This window comes from Pygoscelis adeliae, unplaced genomic scaffold (genome assembly GCF_000699105.1).
Source record: "Pygoscelis adeliae isolate BGI_AS28 unplaced genomic scaffold, ASM69910v1 Scaffold265, whole genome shotgun sequence".
Classification (NCBI taxonomy): Eukaryota; Metazoa; Chordata; class Aves; order Sphenisciformes; family Spheniscidae; genus Pygoscelis; species Pygoscelis adeliae.
The window spans coordinates 678,431-703,174 of record NW_008824810.1 but is presented as its reverse complement, the minus strand read 5'-3'; the positions used below and the strand labels follow the sequence as shown (position 1 = coordinate 703,174).

At 38.5% G+C, this 24,744-nt stretch overlaps 1 protein-coding gene across 1 annotated transcript in view; it reads left to right on the top strand.

The window, feature by feature from the left end:
• The first annotated feature begins 917 nt into the window (after positions 1 to 917).
• The window catches only part of VAV3 (vav 3 guanine nucleotide exchange factor), a 138,993-nt gene continuing 115,166 nt past the window's right edge, over positions 918 to 24,744 (top strand). The window contains exon 1 of the mRNA XM_009324219.1: positions 918 to 1,042. Within this exon, the coding sequence (XP_009322494.1) occupies positions 983 to 1,042 (60 nt within the window). The 5' untranslated portion in view covers positions 918 to 982. The remainder of the gene's footprint in view (positions 1,043 to 24,744) is intronic.

The window sequence follows — 24,744 nt, the reverse complement described above, 5'->3', positions numbered from 1 at the left end:
TGTATTTGCTTTTGAACTGTACTGCGTAGTGGATCATAAGACTCTGCAACAAGCATCTTCATGGAGCTAATGTCCTCATAAGGTACTAGTACCTTATGGTGCTAATCGTTATCAAGAATGGATATTGCACTTTTTAGCTATCCCTCTTTAGTTACTGCAGTGCTGTTGATCAGTTACTGTATTTTGTACTGGTAAGGTCTTTCAGAAAAATAGTCTACAGGAAAATGCATTAAAAGCCTTATAAGGAGAGCATTGTGGCAGAAGCTTTACTCTTTTCCAAACTCAGATGATCATTGATGCCTGTGGATAGCTTCAAGGGAAATAGCCTTTGATTCAGTACGGAAATCAAGGTGGTTTGAGGATCTTAAATCTCCACTAGATGAATTGTAAATGACTTGCCAATTGCAAATTTCATCTGCTCCTGTGTTCCAGACGGAGAATATGTGTTCATAATGTCTTTAGTGTGTTAAAACAGTGCACGTGTGTTCATTAAACATTCAAACTAGACGTTTATCTTACCAGCTGAAGGCACTTGATGTAGACATGAAGAATAACTTTCTCGTATAATTTTACTAAGGTAACTTTATTTGTTCTGTTCTGTGCTGTCTGTAGAGAACTGAAAAGTAAATCTGTATTTAGACTAATTTGTATCTGGTAGCATATTGTCATTTCTCTTTGTTTACATAAAAGGAGAGAAAATAGTTTCTGTTCACAAAGTGTCTACTCAGAATTTAGTTAACGCTTTTGAGTCTGAAGGGAACTTTTATGGCTGAATTAGAACCAGTGGAAGATCACAGCATAGTGGAAGTGCTGACTTGCAAGTGATTGTATCGGTGAATTTTGTAATGTATTTGTGACCAAAGTGAGCACACAAGTTGCAAACTGACACGCTTGATGCTTAGTATTTTTGTTTTCTTTCCCCTAGTTTCTTTGCTTGAAGAATATAAGGACTTTTCTTTCGGCATGTTGTGAAGTATTTGGGATGAAGAAAAGTGAACTTTTTGAAGCATTCGATTTGTTTGACGTGAGAGATTTTGGAAAGGTAAGGATCCTTTTAATCATAACCTGAGTAACACCTGTGTTCTGCTGCTTGAGCATAGAAAACTTTCATGGTAGATGTGGTGTAGAAGTTGTGACTAATGGATGAGCATTCATTAGTAAAAAAACAGTGGGGAAGAATTAAGAAAGCAGAAGAATTAGATTTACATTGGAGGGGCTAATAAAGGGCAGAGAAAAATCCCTGGTAGGAAAGTTCTGAAGGTGTGAAAAGCATAGATAAACAACCGGGCTGAAAGATGCTGAGTTAAAGGTAAATGAAATGTGTGAAGATGGCAAACTGCGGGCGAGTGCTGTCTGGTGAAATCACTTTTGACATAAATAGTGTGGAATCAGAAACCCTGGGCCTGTGCATTGTAAGACCACGTGGCACAGAGCATGTTTCTGTAGTCTCGAGTGCTCAAAATTCACCCAGGTATCTGCCCTTGTAAATTTTTTTTTGGACAATTAGTTTTTAAATCTGTTGTTTTTTCTAACCTGCTGTAAAGCTCAGATAAAGCTATGATGGGTTAATGTGACTACTCTAATTTACACAGCCTGAAGTACATTCTGTAAGCCTATGATTACTTATTCTATATGTAAAAGCTTTTTCCAGTCTGCTGTTCACAACCTCCTACGTATCTGTTTGATCTGTCCTTGCCAGCATATGTTCAGTTCAACTTCGGTTTCTGCTTCTGAGTCATAGGGTATCATTACCCTAATTTCACAGGAAAGGGTCTAAAAATTACCTGACGTAGTACCAAAAATAGTTATTTATTCAAATTTAGTATATTTCAAGCATTATTCCTTTTTTTAAGAGATCATACTTTTACTAACTAATTTTATGCACTGCTCTTTTTATAAGTAGACATAGAGGTAAAGATGATGTAGGAGTGCAAGCATGAATCAGGGCTGCAATATGACTGAGTGTTTGAAATGGTTCAGTGATTATTGTTAACCAAAATATCTAATTATTTTTCTGACTATTTTGTCTGGTTTTAAGTCCTTTGAGTATAAAATTAGATAAACCTGGTAATTCCACTTGTTCTTTAGTTATGCTGAGCATCTTTTGTCTTCATAAATCATATTTAAGAGAAAGCTTTTGTTAAAATGTGGTCTGTTTTACAAATTTAGTGTATTGCTTATTAAAAATGAGATTTGTTTTTGTTTTGTGCAAGTAGCAAAGGAATTAAAATTGTGAGTTTTGATTTTTTTTTTTTGCGCTAGCAATGTCTTATTTAAGGTATTTAATAAGGCAAGTATCTTAATGCTTGCTTCAAGTCTTTGATACCTATGCCTAACGCAAAGAAATTTTTTACTGTTGTATGTTCTAATCAATTGCTGAGTTTCACATTTCATGCCACATAAACATAACCAGCCTATTTTTTTTAATACAGTCTAGTTTTGAATAAGTATTTTGCAGTGCAAATTATTATTGCTGCATCATTGAATACCCAGTAAACAAGTTCTGAATTAAGGCTGAATTTAACCCAACAAATAAGTTTCTGGCACTCTTTAATTGTCATTTTAACAGAATTTATTTTAGAATATGATTTTATGTAAGTAGAATAATTGGTTAAAAAAATAAACTGTCTTCCATCCACCATATTTAGTATTTATTTCTCTTCCCAAAGTAAAATTGGATGCGGAGACATGGATTTTTTACTGTTTGTTGCCACAGTATAGCACAAATAGACTAATTATTCCTGGTACTGGTATTTCAGTTTTAGCGATGGTGATAGTGCTTACAAGTAATAGTTTCTCTAGTCTTGGCCTCTTTAGTGGCCGTTGTCACCTTTCTTGGAAAGCTACCAGGTAAAAATGCAGTGACAAATTTGAAAGACACTGGTGTGGGGGATTCTTTAATGAGGCTAGCTATGTGTGCGGTAACAGCTGCTTGTGCAGAGGTGGAGATGCTAAATTGAACAAGCCTGTGCAGTCCTTGCAGTAGCCGTGTTGGGCACACTCTTAGGTGCACAATGGCTCCGCTGTTCAGCTGTTTCCATTGCGTGCTTGTGTGGAAGCTTGCCACACACACGTGGAGGTTGCAATGTGCTGTATTTAGATAGGCTGATCTGTATATTTTACTAGCCTCTGCGAATGAGCATGTAGTCAGCTTCCTAAAGCAGTTGAAGTTGAGGCCATTAAGAAAGCGGAGGGGAAAATTACAACCATATTAAAATGTATAGCTATCCTTATGCTGAGTTATTTCTATAGTGTTAAGTGTCATGTTTGTACCGTTAGCTGAGACTATCTGTAAAGTGGCATGGGATTTCAATTGCATATCTGATAATGTACCTATTACTTTGGAAATTCTGATTGCTAGTAGCAGCAGTGAGAATAAGAAAGCTTATCTTTTTCAAGTTGTTCTTTGCTTCTCAACTTCCCCCTTCATTATTTTTTTCCTATGAATAACAACCCCAATATAGTCCTAAATCTCCAGCCTTCTTGAATTGAAGTGGTATATATGCAAAAGGCCAAAAAGACAGTGCCGCAGATTTTTCCTGCTACTGCAACCAAGTCATTCTGCTGTTTCTAAGAGAATTCTTTGACTGCTCTGCCTAAATGCGTACAAACTATGATTGACCTTAAAATGATTACGAGCACAAACAAAAAGGATAATATGGTTTAGAAACAGTCTGTTTTCCAGACTGTTGACCAAATAGGTGGTGGAATGAGTGTGTGCAGTATCTACAGCCTCTAACGCATTTGAATGTACTGGAAGCTGTCTTGAGATGTCAGAAGTTGGCAAGTACTTATTAGTGGTGAGATGTAAATAAACTGTAGCTGAGGTGACTCCATAAGCCTTATATAGCTGGTACTTTGAAATGCTTCAGTTGAATTTATAAATAAATGATTATTGAATCTGTTGTCTTATGATGGAATAGTCTGCTTAATATGACGTAGATTTCAATGACTAAGCATGGTAGTGGAGGGAACAGGAGAAATGTGTCAACTGTAAATGAACAATGTGCCTTCAAGGAAATAAAATTGATGGGAAAAATCAGATGAGAGATGTGGTGATGGAAACTGTAATTTTATTTTTTTTTTAAATATTCCGATGTTTTTCAACTTTCTAAAGAAAATGGCAGCAAAACCCTGTGCATGGTAGAAGTAGCAGCTGTACACTGCCTATATAGTCATAAGACTTTAAACAGCCTTGTGAAATACCGGTTACAAAATGTTTGATGTAATGGTGAAACTTGCATTTAATAGCTAGGGGTAAATGAGCTGTTTTCAGATGCTTTGACATAACATACGAAAATTGGACTTGAACTTTGTGCTGCACGTTGCAGAGACTCTTTGATCTCTCAGTGATTAGAGAAAAAGAAGAGTGTATGTGGTATGGATGGAAGTCAGAGGTGAAGCTGAAGTAGCAACATGTAGATAGTTAGAGAATAGGTAAAGAAACAGGGAAGCAGGTAACCTCATGAGTATATTTTTAATGCATACATTCTGTATGAATATTGATATCAGCTGCTACAAGATGAGGGTTTTCTTCTGTTTCAAGTGTAATAGCACAGATTTTCTTATTTTTAGACTGACTGTGCTTGAAAAGAGGGGGCTACATTACACAGAAATAGGAAGGTTCTTAAATCATGCTTTCTAAAACTACATAAAACTTGTTTTTCCTTGAGTTCTACAGTATTCACCCATTCCCACTCACTCACCTTTCTATCAGTACATTTCATTGTTGCTGCATTAAGTTCCTGACAGAGCATGAAATGCCCTCCCACGCACACGGGGTGCCAGACAGTGTTTTCATTACGAATTCCATGCTGGAGAGTCATTTTTCACTAGCACAGGGTTGTCAGGTTCTTCCTTTCTACCTGTGTGCCAGAATCAACAAATAATGTTGATACTTGTTCTTTCAGCTCTGTGAGCCCTGCACACTGCTCAAACAGCAGTCTTTGCTATTTGGTGTGCCGCAACAAATTGTTGCTATCCCTATTCTCTGAAGGAAGTTTGCAACTAATGTCTTGCAGAAATGGGAATCTGAGGATTCGTTCCAGCACCCGTTGATGTCAATAGGCGCTCCCTGGCCTCAGAGAGCTGTGTTTGAGGTCCTGTGGGGGAAAATGGTGTCCAGATATTGTCAGAAAAAGAACTTTGTGTACTCCGCTTTTAAGTGTTCTAAGCAACGTATAACTGAGTACAGAGTGTTTTTTATGATACAGCTGATCTAATATGAACATAGCCATAGGCCCCCCCAGTAGGGGTCCTGCAATAGATGTCTAGAAATAACATACAATATTGAATCATGATTTAAAAAAAAACAAAGGGGATTGAATATCAACTGCTACCAATCAAACAAGTACCTAATTGTTTAAAAGCGTATAACATAATGTCTAGTGTAGCTAACTCTCCAGTGACACTTAAAAGGGTAGTTTATGTGAAAGCAAGCAACTGCTGTGGAAATACTGAGTGCATATACTAAGGTCATGTAGTTTGTGATCATTTTAGTCGCTCTCTTAGTGCAAAGGAAATCTGGGCTATGACGCAGCAGAAAGTCATGCTGAAGTTGAGGATCCTGGTGTATTAGTATTCCCTCAGGTTTAACAGATTCCAGGAAGATCAGGCAGATGTGCATGAGATACACACACCAAAATCAACACAACAAAGAGCAACAGTTGTTATAAAAAGTTATATACCTTTCCAGGAAGAGAGAGGAGGAAAAATGTTTAGGAAATCTTAAATAAAACTGAAGCATTTGAGATTAATCTCAGTTGTTTCATGTTTTATTTGGTGAATTTAAGGAGTGAGGTAATAGAGCAAAATATAAGCACTTTCACTAATAGAGTCATACTAAAACTGCAGAACATTGGGGAACATGCCAAGACATCATAGCATATTTTTGTGAAGATATTAAAATGGCGAAAGAGAAGTGAACTGGTAAAAACAAGACAGTCATTAAAAACAGAGCTCTGTATCTTCATTCTCTGAGCTCTTTTAGTGGTAGAATGGAAAAAAAAAAAGCAGCTTAGTGGTTTGTTCAAGAAATTAGCTGTACAATTGCTTTTAGGAGTAGCATTTTAATGTTTCCAAATGTTTCAGTGAGATGGACTGGTTTGGGATGAATGACACTTGAAGTCCTTCAAGGTGTACTTGTGAACATGGGAGAAAGAAGAAACAGAAGGTATGGACAGGTTTCAGCTTCCTTCTCCATGGAAATGCTTTGGACAAAATGGGCAAGAAAACCCTAGCCTGTTGGAAAACTGCTGAAATGCTTGGCATGTATGGAAGACCTTATTTGTTAGATATAATTTCTGCTTGTATAGAGTTACATAAAGGCCAAGCACTCAGTAGCCTCCTTAAAAGCCTCCCTTAAATCGTACCAAAAAATGACTTCTAGCCCCAAAGAACATAAATCATAGTCCTGGGCGAAGTGATGAGGTGGGTGAACGGGTGGGATGAATAATGGTATAGCTCGTCAACCACCTTTTTGAAAAGTCCTTGAAAATTTATCGAAATAGATTGCCATGGTGTGACAGTGGAAACCATTAAAAACGCTAGATAAATTTAGTATACTTATCTGTAATAATTTGTTGCAACAATCATCACCAAAGAGTCTGTACAAATTGCTAGGCATGTAACTTCAATAAATCTAAAACCATTAGCAGGAGCTTATAGCTTCTACATGAGCCTGAATATTTCAGGATTATGGTCTTGAATATTCTTGTGACAGAATATTAGTGGACTGTCACCTCACTGGTCTTTCCAAAGGAGTCTTCATTAATTTCTTAAAGGTTTGTCATAAGTTTTTCAAGTTATAATGTTTGCTTCCAGTTGATGAAAACGGTAATGATAATCTTCGTTTTTGACCGCATCACAAAGTGTTGAACATACCACAAATATTTGATCATTTAATGAAAAATTCTCATCCTGGGAGTGCTTGGGATGTTTTGGAAGTATCAGAAGACTTCGAGTCCTTATGTAATGTAGGGTTCTGTTCGGTTTTACAGCAAATGTGACCAGGTTTGGAAAGTCAAGGTTAATGAGAAACTGCTAATACGAGAGAATAAAACGGAGTTTCTGAGCACGTTTCTCTGTTAAGATAGTCTTGTCCAAATGTTAGGCGTATCTGATTCACGTATCCTGGAGACACTGACCTTATAGCATTGAATTCTGGTAGCATGCATTTCTCTTTGAGGTGGAAGAAGTTTTGGAGGAAGAAGACATTTGGAGCTGGAACAGGTTTAACAGGGTTTAAGACTTAGTCTTCTCACACATTTGTTTATAGAAATGCTTTTAAACCTTATTTTTAAACAGGGAATTAATTCCCTGCAGTACTTGCAATACAAGCATTTCAGTAACCAAAAGTCGATGGTGAAACTGACAACTAAGCCCCAAACTTCCTGATATTATAAACATTGGTCAAAGTAACACAAATATAAACTATAAATAAAAACAGAAGGCAATAAATGAGTGACTTGCAGATGAAGTCCAGATGAACTTTGAAGGGTTTTGTGTATCTTTTTTCTGTGATAGTGAAATTGTTCACCCTCTAAGAAGGATAGGAAACATGGGGTTTTTGTTCTTTCTCCTTTTGCAAAGCCCGGAGGCTTCCAAAGAGGAAAAGCATGACGGTTTTCTGTTAGTACAGAGGATAGATGGAAGGGGGGGGAGAAGAGAAGTTGAAGTACAATTTGTGTAAGCTGTTCCATGCTCTCTCATGCTTGCAGTATAGTTAATTTCCAAGAGAAACCCTCTCCCACTGTGACCTAGATTCTCTTGCTTGCCGCCTGGGTTCTCTGCTTGTTCTTCTCTCTGCTCTGGGATTTTGAGTTTCAAATGACATAGGCATATAATTATAATGTCTCTAGAAACAAATAATATAGGGCTATTGCAGTTACCTGGGCCTGTTGGTCATTCTGATATTTTCAGTTACCACATGACATGGGCTTGACATCAGCCTAAAAAGCCTGTTGCAAATTGTGTTTGAATTTCACATCTCGTTAAGATCCAAGATTGGTTTTTCCACTGAACTTACGAGGGCTTGGTTTGTGATTTTTGGACTAATGCACTTCTGTTCTTGTCATCAACAGTGCAAATTAGATATTAAAGTCAGAGACTGAAGTAGGACGCAGTTGTTGAGCTAAAGGATTTATAATTTTTACTCGCTTAATGATTCTCTGCCTCTTTTCAGCCAGGGGGGACGTTTGCTTTCTGTTGGTATTCCTCATGTCTGCTTATAGGTATTAGATTCTGAGTAAAAAAATACCACCACTGTGTAATGAAGGATGTTTCCTGTTTTTTTTGGTTTTATTTTGTTCCTGTTCATTCCATTTATATTTCGAAGGGAAGAAAGAGAACTTGGTGTCACTGCGTGGTCTCAGCTCTAGGGAAGACCATCCATTCCACATCAGCCTTTTATTTCCCTAGCCAGCAATTGGGTAAACCCAGTGCAGCCGTTTGCTCTGGTTTCCTAATTTCCCACAGCCTAGGTAGGGAAGATGTGATCCGATCCACAGAGCTATGAGCTTTAAGGCTTATAGCAAAGTTACATTAACGTCTGTGGCAACAATTAATGTTTTACAATTAACATTTATTGCTACCCAAACTACCTGGATGTTTTTGTATTTTAATTAATTTTACCTCGTGGCAGTCTCAGACTGGACTTTTGCATTGAGTTCGGGGCATGTTTTATGAGAGCGGATGTTTTTAAGGTGCTCTCCATTTCAGACCTAAAACTATGTTCTTCATTTATATACTAATTTCCCATAATGGTACATCCTGACATGGTTGACTGCACATCCTTTTTTAGATCATGAGGGAAGACTTGTGCCAGTGCAAGTCATGTTCAGGCTTTGCTTTGTCTCCTCTTTGTTTAGAATTTATATAAATATTTCTAGGGAGAGAACTTCATGAGTGGTTTGGACTACACTTTCTGTCTGCTTGTAACAGTCATACTCAAATCTAAAGTTTCATTAAGCCGCGTGGATTCAAGTATAGTCTTTACAGGGTTGGGTGGGTTGTTTTGGACACTTGGCTGCTCTTGTATCTGAAGAAGTAAGCCACTTTCACTATTTAATGATGGAGACGAAGTGACAGAGCAGCTTTGGTTATTGTATTTAAATATAAGCAGGTCAAGGACGGCCTGTGTGCTTGTCTGCTGTATTGAAATAGTACCATATCTCCAGATTTTTAGGTATTAGGGGACAGCAGGCTCTATAAGGTGCTTTAGTGTTGATGCACTTTAGCGTGCTTAATTAGCACGCAAATAGTGGTCTACTATTCTTGTTGAAAAAAGCATATGCCACCACATTCCTTTGGATTTAAGAATGTATCTTCATGATTTGTTTGTTTATGCTGTGTTTACTGTAAAAGTATTCATTCAGCTTTTTAATATGTGGCTGTTCACTTGTTACATTTGTTGGGCCTTTATGTTCCTTCCTGGTTTTACTCCCTTCTACCTCTTTTTCTTCTGCTACTATGTATTTTCTAGCTTTGGATCTGTCTGAATCAACCCATCTGACATATTGCAGTTCTGCTTGTCTACTTGAGATTTTAATAAAGGCTACAGAAGAGAATCTGATGTTTGATTAGAAAAAAAAAATCTGTCTTGAAATAAGCCGTATGAGGTTATGTTCAAGATATAGTAGGATGCTTATTCAAAAGTAATACTAAACTGGGCACCCTGTTTAAAATGGGAAATGATTTTGTGTAGGATCTACATACAAAAGCATTCAGGTTCTTACTGGTGCATCCTTGAAGAGTTTTGATTACAACAAACTTAGCTTAATTACTATGATGCTGGTAAACTGTGGTGTCCTAATGTGCAGTGCCGTTCCTCTGTGCCTGGCCTTTTGTCTGAGCAAGAGACTGAATCAAGCAACACTATGAATTACCTAGAACACATTTTTGCACTGCTATCTGCTTTTCTTACTGTTTCCTGCAGCTCACTTTGAATCTTTGCTGAGCGCATCTTGATAAAAATCAAAGATTAGGAGGCAAAGAAGCAGAAACAAACAAACAAAAAGGATATTAAGAAGTGAGCAACTTGAAATAGTTATCAGTCCCTATGTTGCTTGCCAAATATCTTTTTGTTGTATGCATCAATGGTGGCAACAGCAATTCAGTTAACTTAATACATTATCTATGCATAGTTTTAAAATAATAAAGTTGGTAACTTAGGTTCATTACAATACAAAAAAGTTAGAGAAAGTGTAATTACAAGTTTCCTTGGAATGATTTGAAATAGCTAAACTTCTTTTACTGAAAGATGTCTTCTAGCCTCTAGATATATATATCATGAGTTTATAACATTATTGAAGGGTGTCTGTGCTAAACCTGCACCGGAGAGATTTGGGCCGCTCTTGAACTCTACCTGAGAGGCACAAATTGCAAGCTAGGGAGATGGTGGCTTAAAGCATCTCTTATGCAGTGTTGGGATTTCCTGTGAAGAGTTGGTCAAGCAAGCGTAAGCATTCTCCAAGACTAATGACATCGTGGGGCCAAACCCGGGAGATGTTAGTATGCTGGTGGAAATCCAGACCGTGATTTTTCTGCTCAGTCTGTAGAGTCCCCCTCTTCGTGCAGGCGAGGGGGAGACCGCATGCCAGCTGTTTACGGTTGGTAGTTCTCCTATGTAAAGCAGAAGTGTACTCGAGTGAAAAGTCCCAAATAATAACAACGTATTTTCAAAGGCAGTAGTTGCTGCTTGTTTCTTTGTAAGTATTAAAAATTCAGGGTTTGTTTAGCCTGAAGGATGCTCTGGTAGTTAGATTGGCTGTAATTTCATTCACTGCTTTTTCTGTGCAATTTCAATAGAAAGTGAAACCTGCAGTGAATGGTTTGCAGCAGGAAACAAGGTTTGAGTAGTTCATAAAAAGGAAATAGGTAGGAGTTAATGAGAAATGTTTACAAAATGCGTTAGAGGGCTTTTATTTAACATGCTGGTGACAGGGCCAGAGAGGTGTTTGCTAATAAAGAATTGTGTTCTGCTGTTTTTCATTCTGACGCTGTAATTGTTATGAATAAATGTCAGATGCACAGCTATTGCATGCCTTGGAAAAGGATGGATACTTGAAATAGTTTGGTGATGGAAAAATAAGCCAGAAGAGTGTATTCCAACATAGTTATTTATAAGTCTGAAAAGCTTGTGTCATTTGTAGGTGATTGAGATCATAAAGACTATCTTGCTGGGAAAATCAATGCATCTTTCTGTGCAAACAATAACTGTATTTAGGGAGATGCCTTTTTCTTTTGGTCAAAACATGTTACAGCAGAAATGCTGGATCTTAGGTTTTGGATCTTCAAATGTTTTTAACTGTGAAGCATGACATGAGATTTATTTGGAGAAGTTCTATTAAATGGATTGTTTGCATTTTCGTGGCTTTCTTCATGAGATTTCAAAGGTGAAATGTTGGTGGTTGAAAATGGAGGATTTCGTTTCCAAAATAATAATTCAATAATTAAATCATTCAGTGTAAAATTTTATGATGAATGTATTAGCTGATAAACTTGGGAACCTGTTTAAAAACAGTTGTAAATAATGACAGTTGCTAAGTAGAAAGTAATATTACTGAAGAAATTAAAAGTATTGTCAAATAAAATGAGTAACAAAAGTGAAATTAAATAACACACTTCATCTCCTGCTAACCTCTACAAGTAAATCAGTTCTTAGATTTCACCCAATTACAGTTTAAAACTGTAATATGCCAGCATAGATCTCAAGATCTGCCTGGAAAGAGCCCTTGCTATGAAGTAGCAGCATAGGTACGCTGCACAATGCAGTGTGATGCTGAGGAGGCTGACAAAAGAGTATTCTTTGAATTTTTGGCAGGGGCTATTTCAAGCATATTTTATATGCAAATTTTAACCTTAATAAAATTCCCAAATTAAACAGAGTTGCATATAGGTCTGAATATATCTTTAACTGAAAACCATTTTGTCTGTGAACACGTAAGGGACGCTTGGCAGAATTACCTAAGAAAACCAGTTGAGGGCTAGTTCTCATAAAGATATTTCATTCCCCAAAAATCAACTTCAAGATGCTGAAAGGTTTAAAGTGTTTCTAAAGTAGAACTGATTTGAGCAAAAATGCATCAGTGACACTGTGCAAGCACATGATGTGTGTTTCCTCCAATTGGTACTAGCTGAGTAATTCACTGCACTACATAATCCATTTTTTACCAAAATATGTAATTGACTTGAGGGAGGATTTACTGCCTGTGCCCTTGGCAGGGGCATAGAGCAAAAAATTGAATGTAGGTCACTGGCGGGGTGGGGAGTTTTCCACGATTTTGCATTCAGCCTTCACTGGGGTAAGCTGTTGTCCAAAACTCACAGCGCGGCGTAAAGTGTCAAGCAGAGATGCTGTTGATTTCACAGTGACTCAGTGGTACATTATGTAGCTTTTTCTTCCCCCAGTGCTAGGTAAAAAGAGTAATCTTCCTGAGTGGTATGAGGCGTAGCGGTAGTTGTATGCCCTCTGACTGACGTACCTGAATAAACCTTGGCAGTTGCTTCTGGGCCTGGGGAGATGAATAGGAGGTGACATTGCCCAGCACCTCACAGAACGTGACCCATGAAGATTTGCAAAGTAAAACATGGCATTAGGAGAGGAAACGATGCCAAGCTTGTGGCAGCCGCTGTCCGAACAGTTGGCTCTACTCGTTGTCTAAATATTATCGCTATCAAAGTCCTGATAAGAGGTTGTAGTTTGCATGTGGTGTAATGATCCCATACAATGTATTCTTGCCTTCAAAAGCAGTGGAACAAGGAGTGAGACCAAATTTCTTAATATTTTTTTTTACCTGCAAGTTTTCTTTTAAATGCTTTCCTTGCGTGGGTAGGGAACGAATAGGAAATTTCATAGCTGTTAGAAACAAATGGCCAGCGAGGAATAGCTTTCCATGTTTCTCTTGAGATCATTTTCTTTTGCATTTAAGATATTTACTTGGCTGTTGTGATTTCTTATGATTTTATCGTATCTCTTGGTCACCACCGGTTTATTTGAAAAGTACAATATATATACAAATTTTGATATTTAAGCACTTGTGTATATGGCAGCCTCTCTTACAACTTATTCTGATATACTGAATATTGTTGAGTGACATAGTTCTGGGTTTATTTTCAGACTGAGTTTTAATGTGTTTTGATTTGGGGAGGGGGAGGACCTCCCTTAGAGTTTTTCAGCTGGGTAAAAAGAAAGGTTAGACAGCCTTTAGTGGATGGACACAGACAGTCTGTGTGATTTGTGGGAAATGATCTGACTGCTGGAAACAAGCTTTGTTACGAGTCTTGAAGTATTAGCTCAGTGAAGTTAATGAAAGTTCCTAAGCCACCTGATTAGAAATGTTGTCATACCATTTTCAAAGTGGTGAGGTCTACGTTTTTGTATATGCTAACTTGGAGGCTGGATGTAGACTGGATATAAGTCTTTCTCAGTTGCATATTTTGTGGCAGAAAATGTTTGTTTAAAGCATGATTGTACCTTAATTAGAAAACAAACAGGTTTTTCCTGGCCAAACTAGTACAAGTTTGCTTTTAATTAGGATAAATATTTTTTATTTATATTGATATTATTAACACACTTTAGCATGTGGTTTGTGATTGAAAAAGAGGATTCTAGACCAGGCATCTGATTTTAAATAAATAAAAATCCCAATATTGTCTCACTTTCTACAGACATTTTCCTTATAAAATTAAACAAAATGGAATATGAATTAATTTTTTTTCAGAACATAGGAAAGACAAAGTAATTTTCCTATATCTAGCAAGCATTCTAGATAGTATCATCCAAAACTTAGTGAAAGAGCTCGAATACTGGGAACTTAAGCGTAACATGCTTTTTGATTTTGAACTTTTACACAGTAATTCACATTTACATTTGTTTTTTTGATGGCGATTTGCCACCCACAGGTGGGTGGCATAAATTTGGAATCTGTAGGAGCCACAACCAGACTGATTTTAAATCTTGCCTTTGTATGTATTATTAATCTAGTATTAATTAGATTAACCATCGGATCAGCAGCGCTCAGCACGCTGATGCTGGATGCGGAGTTAAATGGGAATGCATGAGAACATTTCTATTCAAATTGTAGTGCTTTTAGATCTTTCCTCGTGTCTGTTTCCCTTGTGGAAGTGAGTAGTCCACCTGTGCCTTGAATAGTCTCCTAAACACTAGGAAAAGGTGCTACTTACAAACTTCACGTTAACAAAGCAGTAGTCGTACCAAGCAGCAGCGCATGTCTCCCCCGTGGTACAAGTTCAGAAATATGGGGCATGCACGGCGTAAAATGTTTTCATGCTTTCCTGTTTATAGCTTTGCTGGGAGTTCTTAAAAGTAGTTGGTTTTGAAGTCATATAGATGATATTTTATCAGTCCATATTAAAGTGAAAAGGAAGAGAGATGAGGGATGAGATACAGGAAGGTGGTGAGGTGGGAGAGCAGAGACAGCAGACTGCTCTGACGACTCGCCGCAGGCTCTGGACCGCAGAGCTGCCAGTTTCCTTCCTCCACGCTTGCCTTTTGGTGCTGGCCTGTGTTCTCCCTTGCTCTAGCCTTACACCTGAAGAACATAATCTGTATGACCATTTCTACTTAATTATGCTCTCACCACATAATGTTTAACCTCATTTTCCCTGGTTAGTTACTGTTTGCTCTTCATCACTGCTTTGTCTCCTTTGCTGCCTTCATTCTTTGGCTCTGTCATCACTTTGCTTTGCAGTCTGGTGTACGTCCCCCTCCCTGCAGTGCTTCTTGGGCCTTTCCCATTTCTGCATTTCAGGTTTGTTTCTGCAGTTTTGTTTTGTCTCTTGGTTTTTGCCAGGAGACCGGTCCTGTTCTTCCTGTGCTTATTTAAATACATCTTCAAATTTTTCTGCCTACCAGATAAGTACTCACTACTTGCAAGAGGAGAAAACTGTAGCTCTATTGGAAATGCTGCAGTTCAGCTGCTTTTCCTCTTATACATTTGTTAGAACTTGAATATCAGGGTGTCTTCTCTCATTTTGGTCATGTAAAGAAGAAATTTTCAAGTGCGGTTTTGTTTGCTTCCTCTTGCATCTGATTCAGAGCATATTTTTGTATGTTGAATAGCACAGCGAGACCAGTCTTCGGTGTTGTCTGGCACCAGCAAACCTCTTGAAATGAAAAAGAATTCTTAGCACTGATGTTCTGATAAAGTTTTATTTCTTCTGTCTAAACTGACCCCCCCCGCCCCAAACTCTTGCAACGAAGCTGCAAAGAAGGAACTTACAATTTTGACGCAAAAAATAATTTTATTGAACAGTTTGTACAATTTTAAAATTTGCAAGCCATAAAATATGTTTTCATTTATTATTATGTTTTATATATTATTATTATTTGGAATGACTCAAAAAGATGTTTTAACTCTGAGCTGTAGATTTTTCATAGAACCATGTTTCCCTCTCAATTTTTAAAAAAGTTGACATTAAAAATAGTCAGTTTGGTATGCAGTAGAGGGGGGTTTAGGAGAGATCATTCCTGTACCGGTGTCAATAACAAATATTGATCAATGCGTGCATATATGAACTGCTGTGATGTCTCAAGAGGTCAGAAATTTGGACTTATACCAGATTTACTTTGCCTGAGTTTCTCAGAGTTCTTTTATCAAATTCCAAGATGCAGTAACTGACTCCTCATTTAAAACTGAATTAGAGAACATTGAATCTGAGAGAAGGGTTTAGCTTTCTATGTCTAAGCAAATCAGTACTCACAAATGTGACTGTGAAAACTACTGGTGTTTGAATACAGAAAACAAGGCTTGTGTCATAGAAAATAAGGCAATAAAAAGTACCTGAGTGATGGCACTTTTTAGAAGCCTGGATTATGAACTCCAGAAGCTGAAAAAGATCTTTACAGAGAAAATGCTACACGGAAATAGCAAGAGAGTCTTCTGCCAATGCACACCTCTGGGCTGAATGGAGAGCGCAGTGCAAGGCAGGGAAGTGTAGCGTGCTCTATTGTATATTTGCGCTTTTATGATGCATTTCTGCTTGTGTGTGTGTTTGCAGAAGCAGAGACACCACATAGCACTGGCAGTCTGAGTTATCTGAGGCATATAAAGGAAAAAAGGCATGTAAAGTTGGGGGGGGTGGTGGAATCTGAGACATTGTTAACGATGTACCAACTTTTCTGAGTATAAAACTTGGGTGTGAAGTCGGGCCGCAAAGCCATTGCGGTGACTCGAGTTACTTATGTTCTCCCTTTGCATGGAGGAGGCCACAGCTTGGCTGTTCAGACCCTCAAGTTATGATGGAAAGAAGACCCTGGCTTTTTTTACTCGTGGTGCTGATGCGAGCGTGTGCTGCTGCGGCAGCTCCCGCCAGCAAGGGCTGACGTTCTCTGTGCCGCTCCTGCTGCTGTTTTGTCCACTAGCAAGTGTCTGGGGCACTGGGAGGCAGGAGGCGTATCAAATCTCTGCCTAGTTCAGGGGGGACAAATAGAGTGCTTAAGTTAATGATATTTGCTCGTTTGTGTAAAAGCTAATTTGGATGCTGATCCATTGTTTTCTTTTTTTTAATTTGGGCACCTGTGCTTAATAACATAGACACAGTTTGATGGTAAAAGACAGGTCTTCAGCTCCTACCATTGAAGTAGATGGAGTATGTGGAAGTAAGCCAACTGGGAATGTAGTCTGGATGTTCCTGGTTATGGCTAAGAGAAAAAATGTGTCTTATTTAGGAGAGTGAATAAGCGTTAGTGAGCATAAGCTTTTTTTCTCCTTAGATGTATTTTCTGGGAGGCACGAAAATAGCTTTATCGCATTACTCTGTTGAGAAAGAAAATCCAAAATCTTAAGTTATTTTCCAGGTGGTTTCCCAGAAATGGGAAGTCAAGGTGAATCCAGGTGCTCGTTTAGAGGCCGCTGTTTTCACAGGCATTTCAGAGAACGTATTGCTTTTGCCAAGTAAAAAGAACATAAACTCACATAGAAGTTGAGCTTTCTATGCTAAGTCATGAGAGTATTTAAAAAACTTTTTCAGTCCCCTAATATAATGAAAAATATACTTATTAATAGATAGTAGCTAGTAGATGAAGCTACTCAAACTTATTAATATTGGATCATCTTCTACTATTTGTGTACACGCTGAAAATGATTTGCTCACACACAGTGAAATTGGTCATTCACGTAGTGTCCTCGTTTTGGCTGGGATAGAGTTAATTTTCTTCCTAGTAGCTGGTACAGTGCTGTGCTTCGGATTTAGGATAAGAACAGTGTTGATAACCCACCTACGTTTTAGTTGTTGCTGAGCAGTGCTTACACTAGTCGAGGACTTTTCAGCTTCCCATGCTCTACCGACTGAGCAGGCTGGAGGTGCACAAGAAGCCGGGAGGGGGCACAGCCAGGACAGCTGACCCAAACTGGCCAACGGGACATTCCATACCATGTGCCGTCATGCTCAGTACAGAAACTGGGGGAAAGCTGGATGGGGGGGCTGCTGCTCGGGGACTGGCTGGGCATCGGTCGGTGGGTGGTGAGCAATTGCACTGTGCGTTACTTGCTTTGTGTATTCTTCTTCTTCTTCTTACTATTATTATTAGTATTAGTATTTTATTTCAATTATTAAACTGTTTTTATCTCAACCCACAAATTTTCTCACTTTTAGTCTTCTGATTCTCTCCCCCATCCCACCGGGGTGGGGGGAGTGAGCGAGCGTCTAGGTGGTGCTCAGTTGCCGGCTGAGGTTAAACCATGACATGTAGGTATGGTATCAAAGTAACCTGTGTTTCCTTGCACGTTTGCAAGTGCAGAGCTCTGGGTATGCAGGGGAATTCAGCTGTAAATTTGTTTCGTAATGTTAGGTAAAATGCCAAAAGCAAGGTCAGCACTCTCAAAAAGGTGTTGTGACTTGGTACTACTGTATCAGAGCTGCTTGGCTGGTAGAAAAGAATCCATCTGACAGAGTGCCTCAGACCTTATGATGGCTTTAAATTGATCCATGTTAGTTCACTTGGCAGACTAAATCCTTAAGGGAAAAATGCCCTTGCAGTGAAGCTCCTCGTAGCCAGAGGAGCCTTGAAATAGCACGGCAATGAATCCTGTCAGAAGCCCTTTTTCCTTTCCTGCTCTGTTGGATGTTAATAAGTTGTAGTAGGCTTCTGAAGGTGGAGGCCATGTGGTGCACGTTAGAGTGTCACAGACAGAGGGAAATGTAAGTACATCAGTAATCAAAAATCCACTGAAAAATTAAACTTGTTCTGCAGTAGCCTGGCCTGTTTGTTACATATGTAACACTACATTTTGACTAAGAACTAGACATTCATCTTAATATAAAATAAATAGTTATCATTTGTTGTAATGCAGGTCTTAAAAGCTTTTCTCCATAGTCTACAGCACAAGTGATACCAAAAAGTATTGTATAAGAGTGGTTTTAATGGTTGTGTTATTCCTGAACAGCTGTAATTAAAACTTTTCAAAAGTTAAATCTAACTTCAGAACAGATGCTGATGTCTGTACCTTGTACTGAGCTGATCCACATATCTCAAAATCTGTGTTGTGTGCGCTGTGCCTGCTGTAGGTACTTCAGCTACAGCAACAAACTAACAGCGTTAATATAGCTAACAAAGAAGATTCATATGTTGATGTTTTCGTTCCTTTTTGTGGAAAACATGCAGCATCGTTTTTGGAAACAAATTGCCATTGAGGAAACAGTGACTTGCTTTGTTTTCATTTCATATTTCACTTGCTTTTCAGGTTTGATTTCAGTTTTCTTGTTTCCTAGTTTCTGAGATGATGTTTTTGTCATCTCAAACCCCTTCAGAAGCTGACAACATTACTTTCCTAGAATGAGATTTCTTCTCTTCCTCCATTGCCTCACCCTCCCTCCCTCAGCTTCCTTTCTCACATCTTTCTCCTGTTGACACCTCTCATCTTTCCCAAAACTTTCCTCTCTCCAAACCCTCCTACTTCATTGCCGTCTGAAGATTACATTTCACGCATCTGCCTCAGTTAAGCATTGCTTTATTTAACTGTTTTTGATGTAGTCTCATCCCTGAAGCTACTATTTTTGGTATGAGTGCGGCAAGGGAATTTCTGTGCAGTTGGAAATATCTGTGAGCAGTAAAATTAGTGCTTGCCAAGTAAAAAGGGTAATATATTGAGGGACACAATTTTAAGAAACGTTACAGTTAGTGTGGGATAAAACTGCAAGCACTAATGCTTAACAGCTTCTTTGAAATTTTGGCATTGAGGCTGTTTCAGTCACTTTGTTTAGCATTCATCAACTTGCATACGTTTTAACAGATCTGTTTTAGATTTGAAGTTTGACATAAAAAATGGAGAAGGTAGAGGCGTAACTCAAGTTAGGTTGCTGCTGGACACGGACTATAACTTCAGAACATTTGCTTCTAACCTGTGCTTATAATGAAGTTTGTGAATTTTGTTGCTGACCTGAAGAAAGATTTAGATATTTGAAATTATTTTTTTTTTTCCCCAGGGCAGTTGGCCCATGAAAATTTAACTCTCTTTCCCACAAATATTGCCTTTCAATGAGACCATAATACCTATGGCAAACTACTAGGAGAATATTGGTATCACGTAAGGTTTATCTTTCATATTGTATGTTAGATAAAATCAGAGTGCTTATACAAGGTCAGTTGATTGCAATATATTTTTTCCCAGTTTTATCTCCCCAAAATGACTTTGTATACTGACTGCAAAAGCTGTGGAAGCCTGATGTTCATAAAGCATGGCCTCTTCTGGTAGCTTATTCTTGTCTAGGACAGAGAATAGTTTTCAGCATTACTCGTGGTGTGTTATCTAGGTGCATCTGCTCGCCTGCAGTTGATCTTGCGTTCATTCACTGTTAGGCATCTGCTGAGATTGGCTGTAGTGGCACTAAACAACACTGGATATTGTGTTTGGTTTGGACACACCGTGTTGGACTGAAATGCCCAACTCAATTCATTTGAGGAGTTTCATTGAACTCTTATGTGCTACTGGTGTTTTTGTCATGAATAATTAGGACTGAAGTCGGCCTTAGATGAAGTTTTATAACCTGTTACCAATCTGGGATGTGTTCAGTCCTGTGCACTTTCACAAATGCTTTTAAGCACCATGCCACACAAAATACTTGGAAATGCCTATAAACCCTATAGAGTAAAAGTGAGGTATAGTTCTATGTACTCTAAGAGGCAATATGAGTGTCAGAAGTTAGGGCTCCTCCTTTGCTCTGCTCCCTTTGTTGTGGCAGTGTACCTGTTGGTGTGGCCGAGCTGGGAAATAAGGAGAGGATCTCATCTGCCCTTTACAATAACAGTTTAAGAAATCAGTCCCTCCCCCTCTCTCTGCATATCAGTTCTCCAATGTAATTTATGACACGACCATGTTAACAGTTGGGTTAGCACAGCTAAGAGTAGCAAACTGAAGTGTAGGGCAGAAATAAGTGGATGAAGAGCACAAGGCAGAGGACAGAAATTTCTGAAGTCAATAGTGCTGGTGAAATCCCGAGACGTCTTAATATTAAATATAACTAAATGGCTAGTGATAGGTATCTGTGGTTTGCTCTTATTTATCACAGTATCTACATCTAAAGTACATAGTATGATCCTTATCATGTACTTGAAGAACTCAAAATCTTCTTTTAAATCTCCAGACAAGTGAAAACTGAAGAACAAGTCCCGATCTGAAGGATGTCTCATATGAGCCACTTAAAATTGTTAGATAGATTATAAAGAAATTTGATTCCTCTCTGCAGTTTAGGTCTGGTGCTGCAGTTCTTAGATTAGTATCAGACATGTTGGCTGCTGTGCATCTTAAGCTATTGACACAATAGAAGAATGAAGCATTCTTCAAAATAGTACTTAAAGCTTTTGCTTCCTGTAAGAGAAATAGGGTACCTGAAACCCCACAGTTGTATTAGAGCATCCATGAATAATGTGCGCCGCCCCTGTCGTGTCGTGTCCCCCCCGCCCCCCGCCGCAAATGACAGGAAGAGTTAAAGCAAATACTGTTTTCCTTAATTAGAGATGGCATCATGTCATAGAGCGTAAAGTGCCTAAGTAGTACCTCTATTTTATATCTGGGGGGGGGGGAAGGACTTGGGACGGGACGGACCAGGGACGTAGAGCTGTTATGAGTTCTGGTTCTGACTCTTTCTTTGTTAACAATATGGGCATAACACCTAATACGATGTTATGCCTGCTACAGAGGTGAAGAGTTTTTGACCTTCTGCAATTATCCTCGTGTTCAATTGTATTTGTTTTGCTTCTACTCAAATACTTTTGTGTTTTACAATGTTAACAGGTGGCTGGCTTGGGAAAAAACATTGACCTAAACAGATGTGTGTTTTAGATAAAAATGAAAATTCAAAAAAAGTAATTTTAAATGAACTACCCTTAAGTGTCTTGTTTGTCTGTCTTTTCTGTCTTCTAACTGATCTTTTAGATGGTAAGCTCTCTGAGGTCTGGCTGGCTTAATTTTGTCATAGGCAGCATAAGGACAGCATCAGTGTCAGTGCAAAGGAGGATATGATGTCAGTCAGACATCAACTAGCACAGAAGTTTTATTGTGTAGGTTATTACCATTAAGTACAAATATGCTACAAACATTTAGGAAAAAAAAAAAAAAGAAAATAGAGAGGAATCCCACTTTCCCTTGGTTGTGCAGTTCTGCAGTGGCATTTTGGAAGTGCAGTACTCTTTCTGAGGGGAAAGATACCCACATATATAATACAACCTGCAAGCTGCTGCATGTCCAAGGGAACAAAGAAAGAGAATAATGAAGCAGTAGCAAATAAAATTAGTGAGTTTGTTTCTCTCATTCATTTTGTAATTTTCAGTATAAGGGTCCAGCTCAAGGAGAATTAGGTACAAGCGTAATGAGAACATAAATCTCACTTTGTATTTTCTTTCACTACAGTAAGTGTAGTTACATTTTTTTTTATCTAAATGAACAGGCTATTAGGGCGAAAACCAAACCACTGCTCTTACCAGGTTTCTGTAATAGAAGTTGATGGTATTGCCATTCCCATTGCAGGATGTCTTCCGAGTACAATTTTTTTTATCCTGTATCAAAGATGATGATTTTTAAAACAAGAGTGGAAGACAGTGAGAGTAAAAGTGAGTTATGCCATCCTGTGTACTGTGTATCTTTTGGTAGTGTTGAAGGTAAGTGCAATGCTTTTCCTACGGACTGGTCCAATCCCTCATCTCTTCTGGTACCGAAGAGAGATTTCTAGAGCCTGAGGCTTGAAGATAGCCTTGGGCTTTTGTGAGCCACTGTGCGCGAGTTGGAGGGTAATTCCATCAGAGAGAACAGCTCGCTTCCCCTTGCACTGCCCACTGTAGCAGGAGAAATTTTTTTTTCTTGCAGAGGATGAGGGGAGATACAGTCTGTGTTTACCTCTAATCAGTATCCTTATCTTCAGTGATTGTGTACTGGAGTAAACGCAGTTCATGTTTCAAGTGTGCCTTGGTACCATTCAGCAAAGCCATGCTGTAGCTGAATTTAGAGTCAGTGGTTAAAGTAAATTCAGACACGGGAGAAGTGTGGCAGTGACTGGTTCACTCGAGACAGGAAGAGAAAGATCTTCCTCTGCTTTTAGCAGAAGAGAGGAAGAAAAGCTTCAGTGCACTGTCTCCTCCGAATATCTTTCTTGCTAATGTCAAAATTGACAAGGAATCAGTTTAAATATTAAAGTGGAATAATACAGTGGGAGTGAAGAAACCACATGTCACTTAAACTCCAGGATGCATACTTAAAACTATTTGAGGTGCAATCAATAATGAATACGAAAGCACTCGTTTCCTTCTAAAACACTCGTATGCTAATTTTAAACATCCAAGGTCAAGAACACCCAAAATCTGTACATAGTGTACAAACTGGTGGTTGCAGTTTAGAGAATTTACTTGTTCTTTTCAAACATGTAAAAATAGTCTTTTGAAGTCTGGTAAAGGACAGTGGCAAAAGAAATGTAACTTTGAAAAACACACAGCATTGATTTATGTCCATTCCCATTTAAAAAGAAAAAAAAAATTCTGTTCAAAGTCTGAACACCTTTGATAATCTCACTGCTAGGTCATTAAGGATTTTAAAATGGATGCTTACATTTAGGAAAAAATTAAGATTATATTAAGATATGCTGTTTAAAATGCAGGAAAAAAGCTGTTTTGTCCTTGACTACTTAGTGTTATGACCCATATGAAATATGGTAAAAAAAATTGTGCTATCATCAATAACAGTGTTTACAAAGCATTGGAAGTGAGCACTTGATCAAAGCTGAATACAGTTTGAAGATGCTGTTTGTAAGTATAGGTTATCCTCATAAAGTTTATTTTGAAGGGAATTGGAATGATTTAATAGCAGCTAGGTTTTGCAGTACTGTCCTAGGCATATCCTTTTATATTCCTTTCAACTCCATGCAAAACCTGATATGTAATATGTAATATGCACCAGAAAGGACAAAATCCTATTTCATTCTCCGTCTTTTACAAGGATAGTGTGCTTGAAGGCGGTCTGCACTCATGCTGTTAGCTGCAGTGTTCAAGTGCTCTGTTTGCATCACAGCAGTGCTTGAAGTAAGGCTGTCATTCTTTAAGCAACATCTTAAAAAACCCACCCCAAACCCAAACCTAACCCCCCCCGAAGGCATGGTTGAGGGCTGGAAGGTATTCACAGAACCAAAACCACGAGCTGCAGGCAGGAAGCAGCTGCTAAAACTCCCTCCCCCGTGCTTGCTTTGGTGACTGTCTCGGCCTTTTGGACAAAACCAACCAAGAGATTAACAGGACTGTGCTGCTTGTGCAATTCGGACTTTCTCGGTTCCTTATAAGAGCAGAACTGTCTAGGGAAGCTTTGATGCTTTTGGACTAGTAACTGTAGCCTCATCACTGGCCTAAAGTTTGAAAAAATGGGATTTTAAGCACAGCTTTTGTTTAAAGTGTATACATTTGTGTCCATAATTGCATACTGATTATTAAAAACTTGCTCATTATAGTCCTAATAATATGGCATTGATTTTCACGAATTCCTGGAGTGCATTCAGTTTTGCTTCTCCTTTTTTTCTTTTTTTTTTTTTTTGGTAAGTAACGTTTAGGAGTTGTGTGTGCAGTCCTGTGTAGTGACATCTGCCAGTCCCACTATTCCAGTTCAGGAGTTTGTGGGATCAGAGGTATTGCTCCCTGTAAAAGGGGCAAAATGTTAAAAACATGGAGCGCGTGAAAGGAGTGGAGGAGGGGTTTGATTATTGAGGGGTCCAACCTGCCCTTTGCTATTGCTGGAAGCTACATTTATGCTTTTATTTTAACCTACCGTCCTAGAGAAAAACGCTATAGATACTTTGCATCCGTAATGTAAACATACGACATCAAGTGTTGCTTAGTATAATTTAGAGATGTGAAAAGAAAACAACAGCAGAACTCTTCAGTTTTGGATATTTCTAACTTAATGTCAGATGTTTTATTTTTACTGAAAGGGGAAAACATGTCCAGCCTTAACCTGTCCTTTCGGATATCAGGTCATCTTCCTCTTGTGTATTCCACAGTGGTTTTTTAAAACAATATTCTTCTGTCTCTCTGGCTCTGCTTGCCTTCCTGGTGCCAAACGGCCCTCCTCCCCACCTCACCTCTCCTTCTTACAAGGCTTTGGAGAAAACGTTGCATCTTTTATAGTTGTTGATTCCCCAGGGCTTTTGAAGCCCCAGCAGTTTGCATCTCTGTAGTTAGCTTATCTACAAACAGAAAGAGGCAACACCCAGGAGGCTTTTTGTCTTGGCTATCTTTTTTTTTTTTTTGAT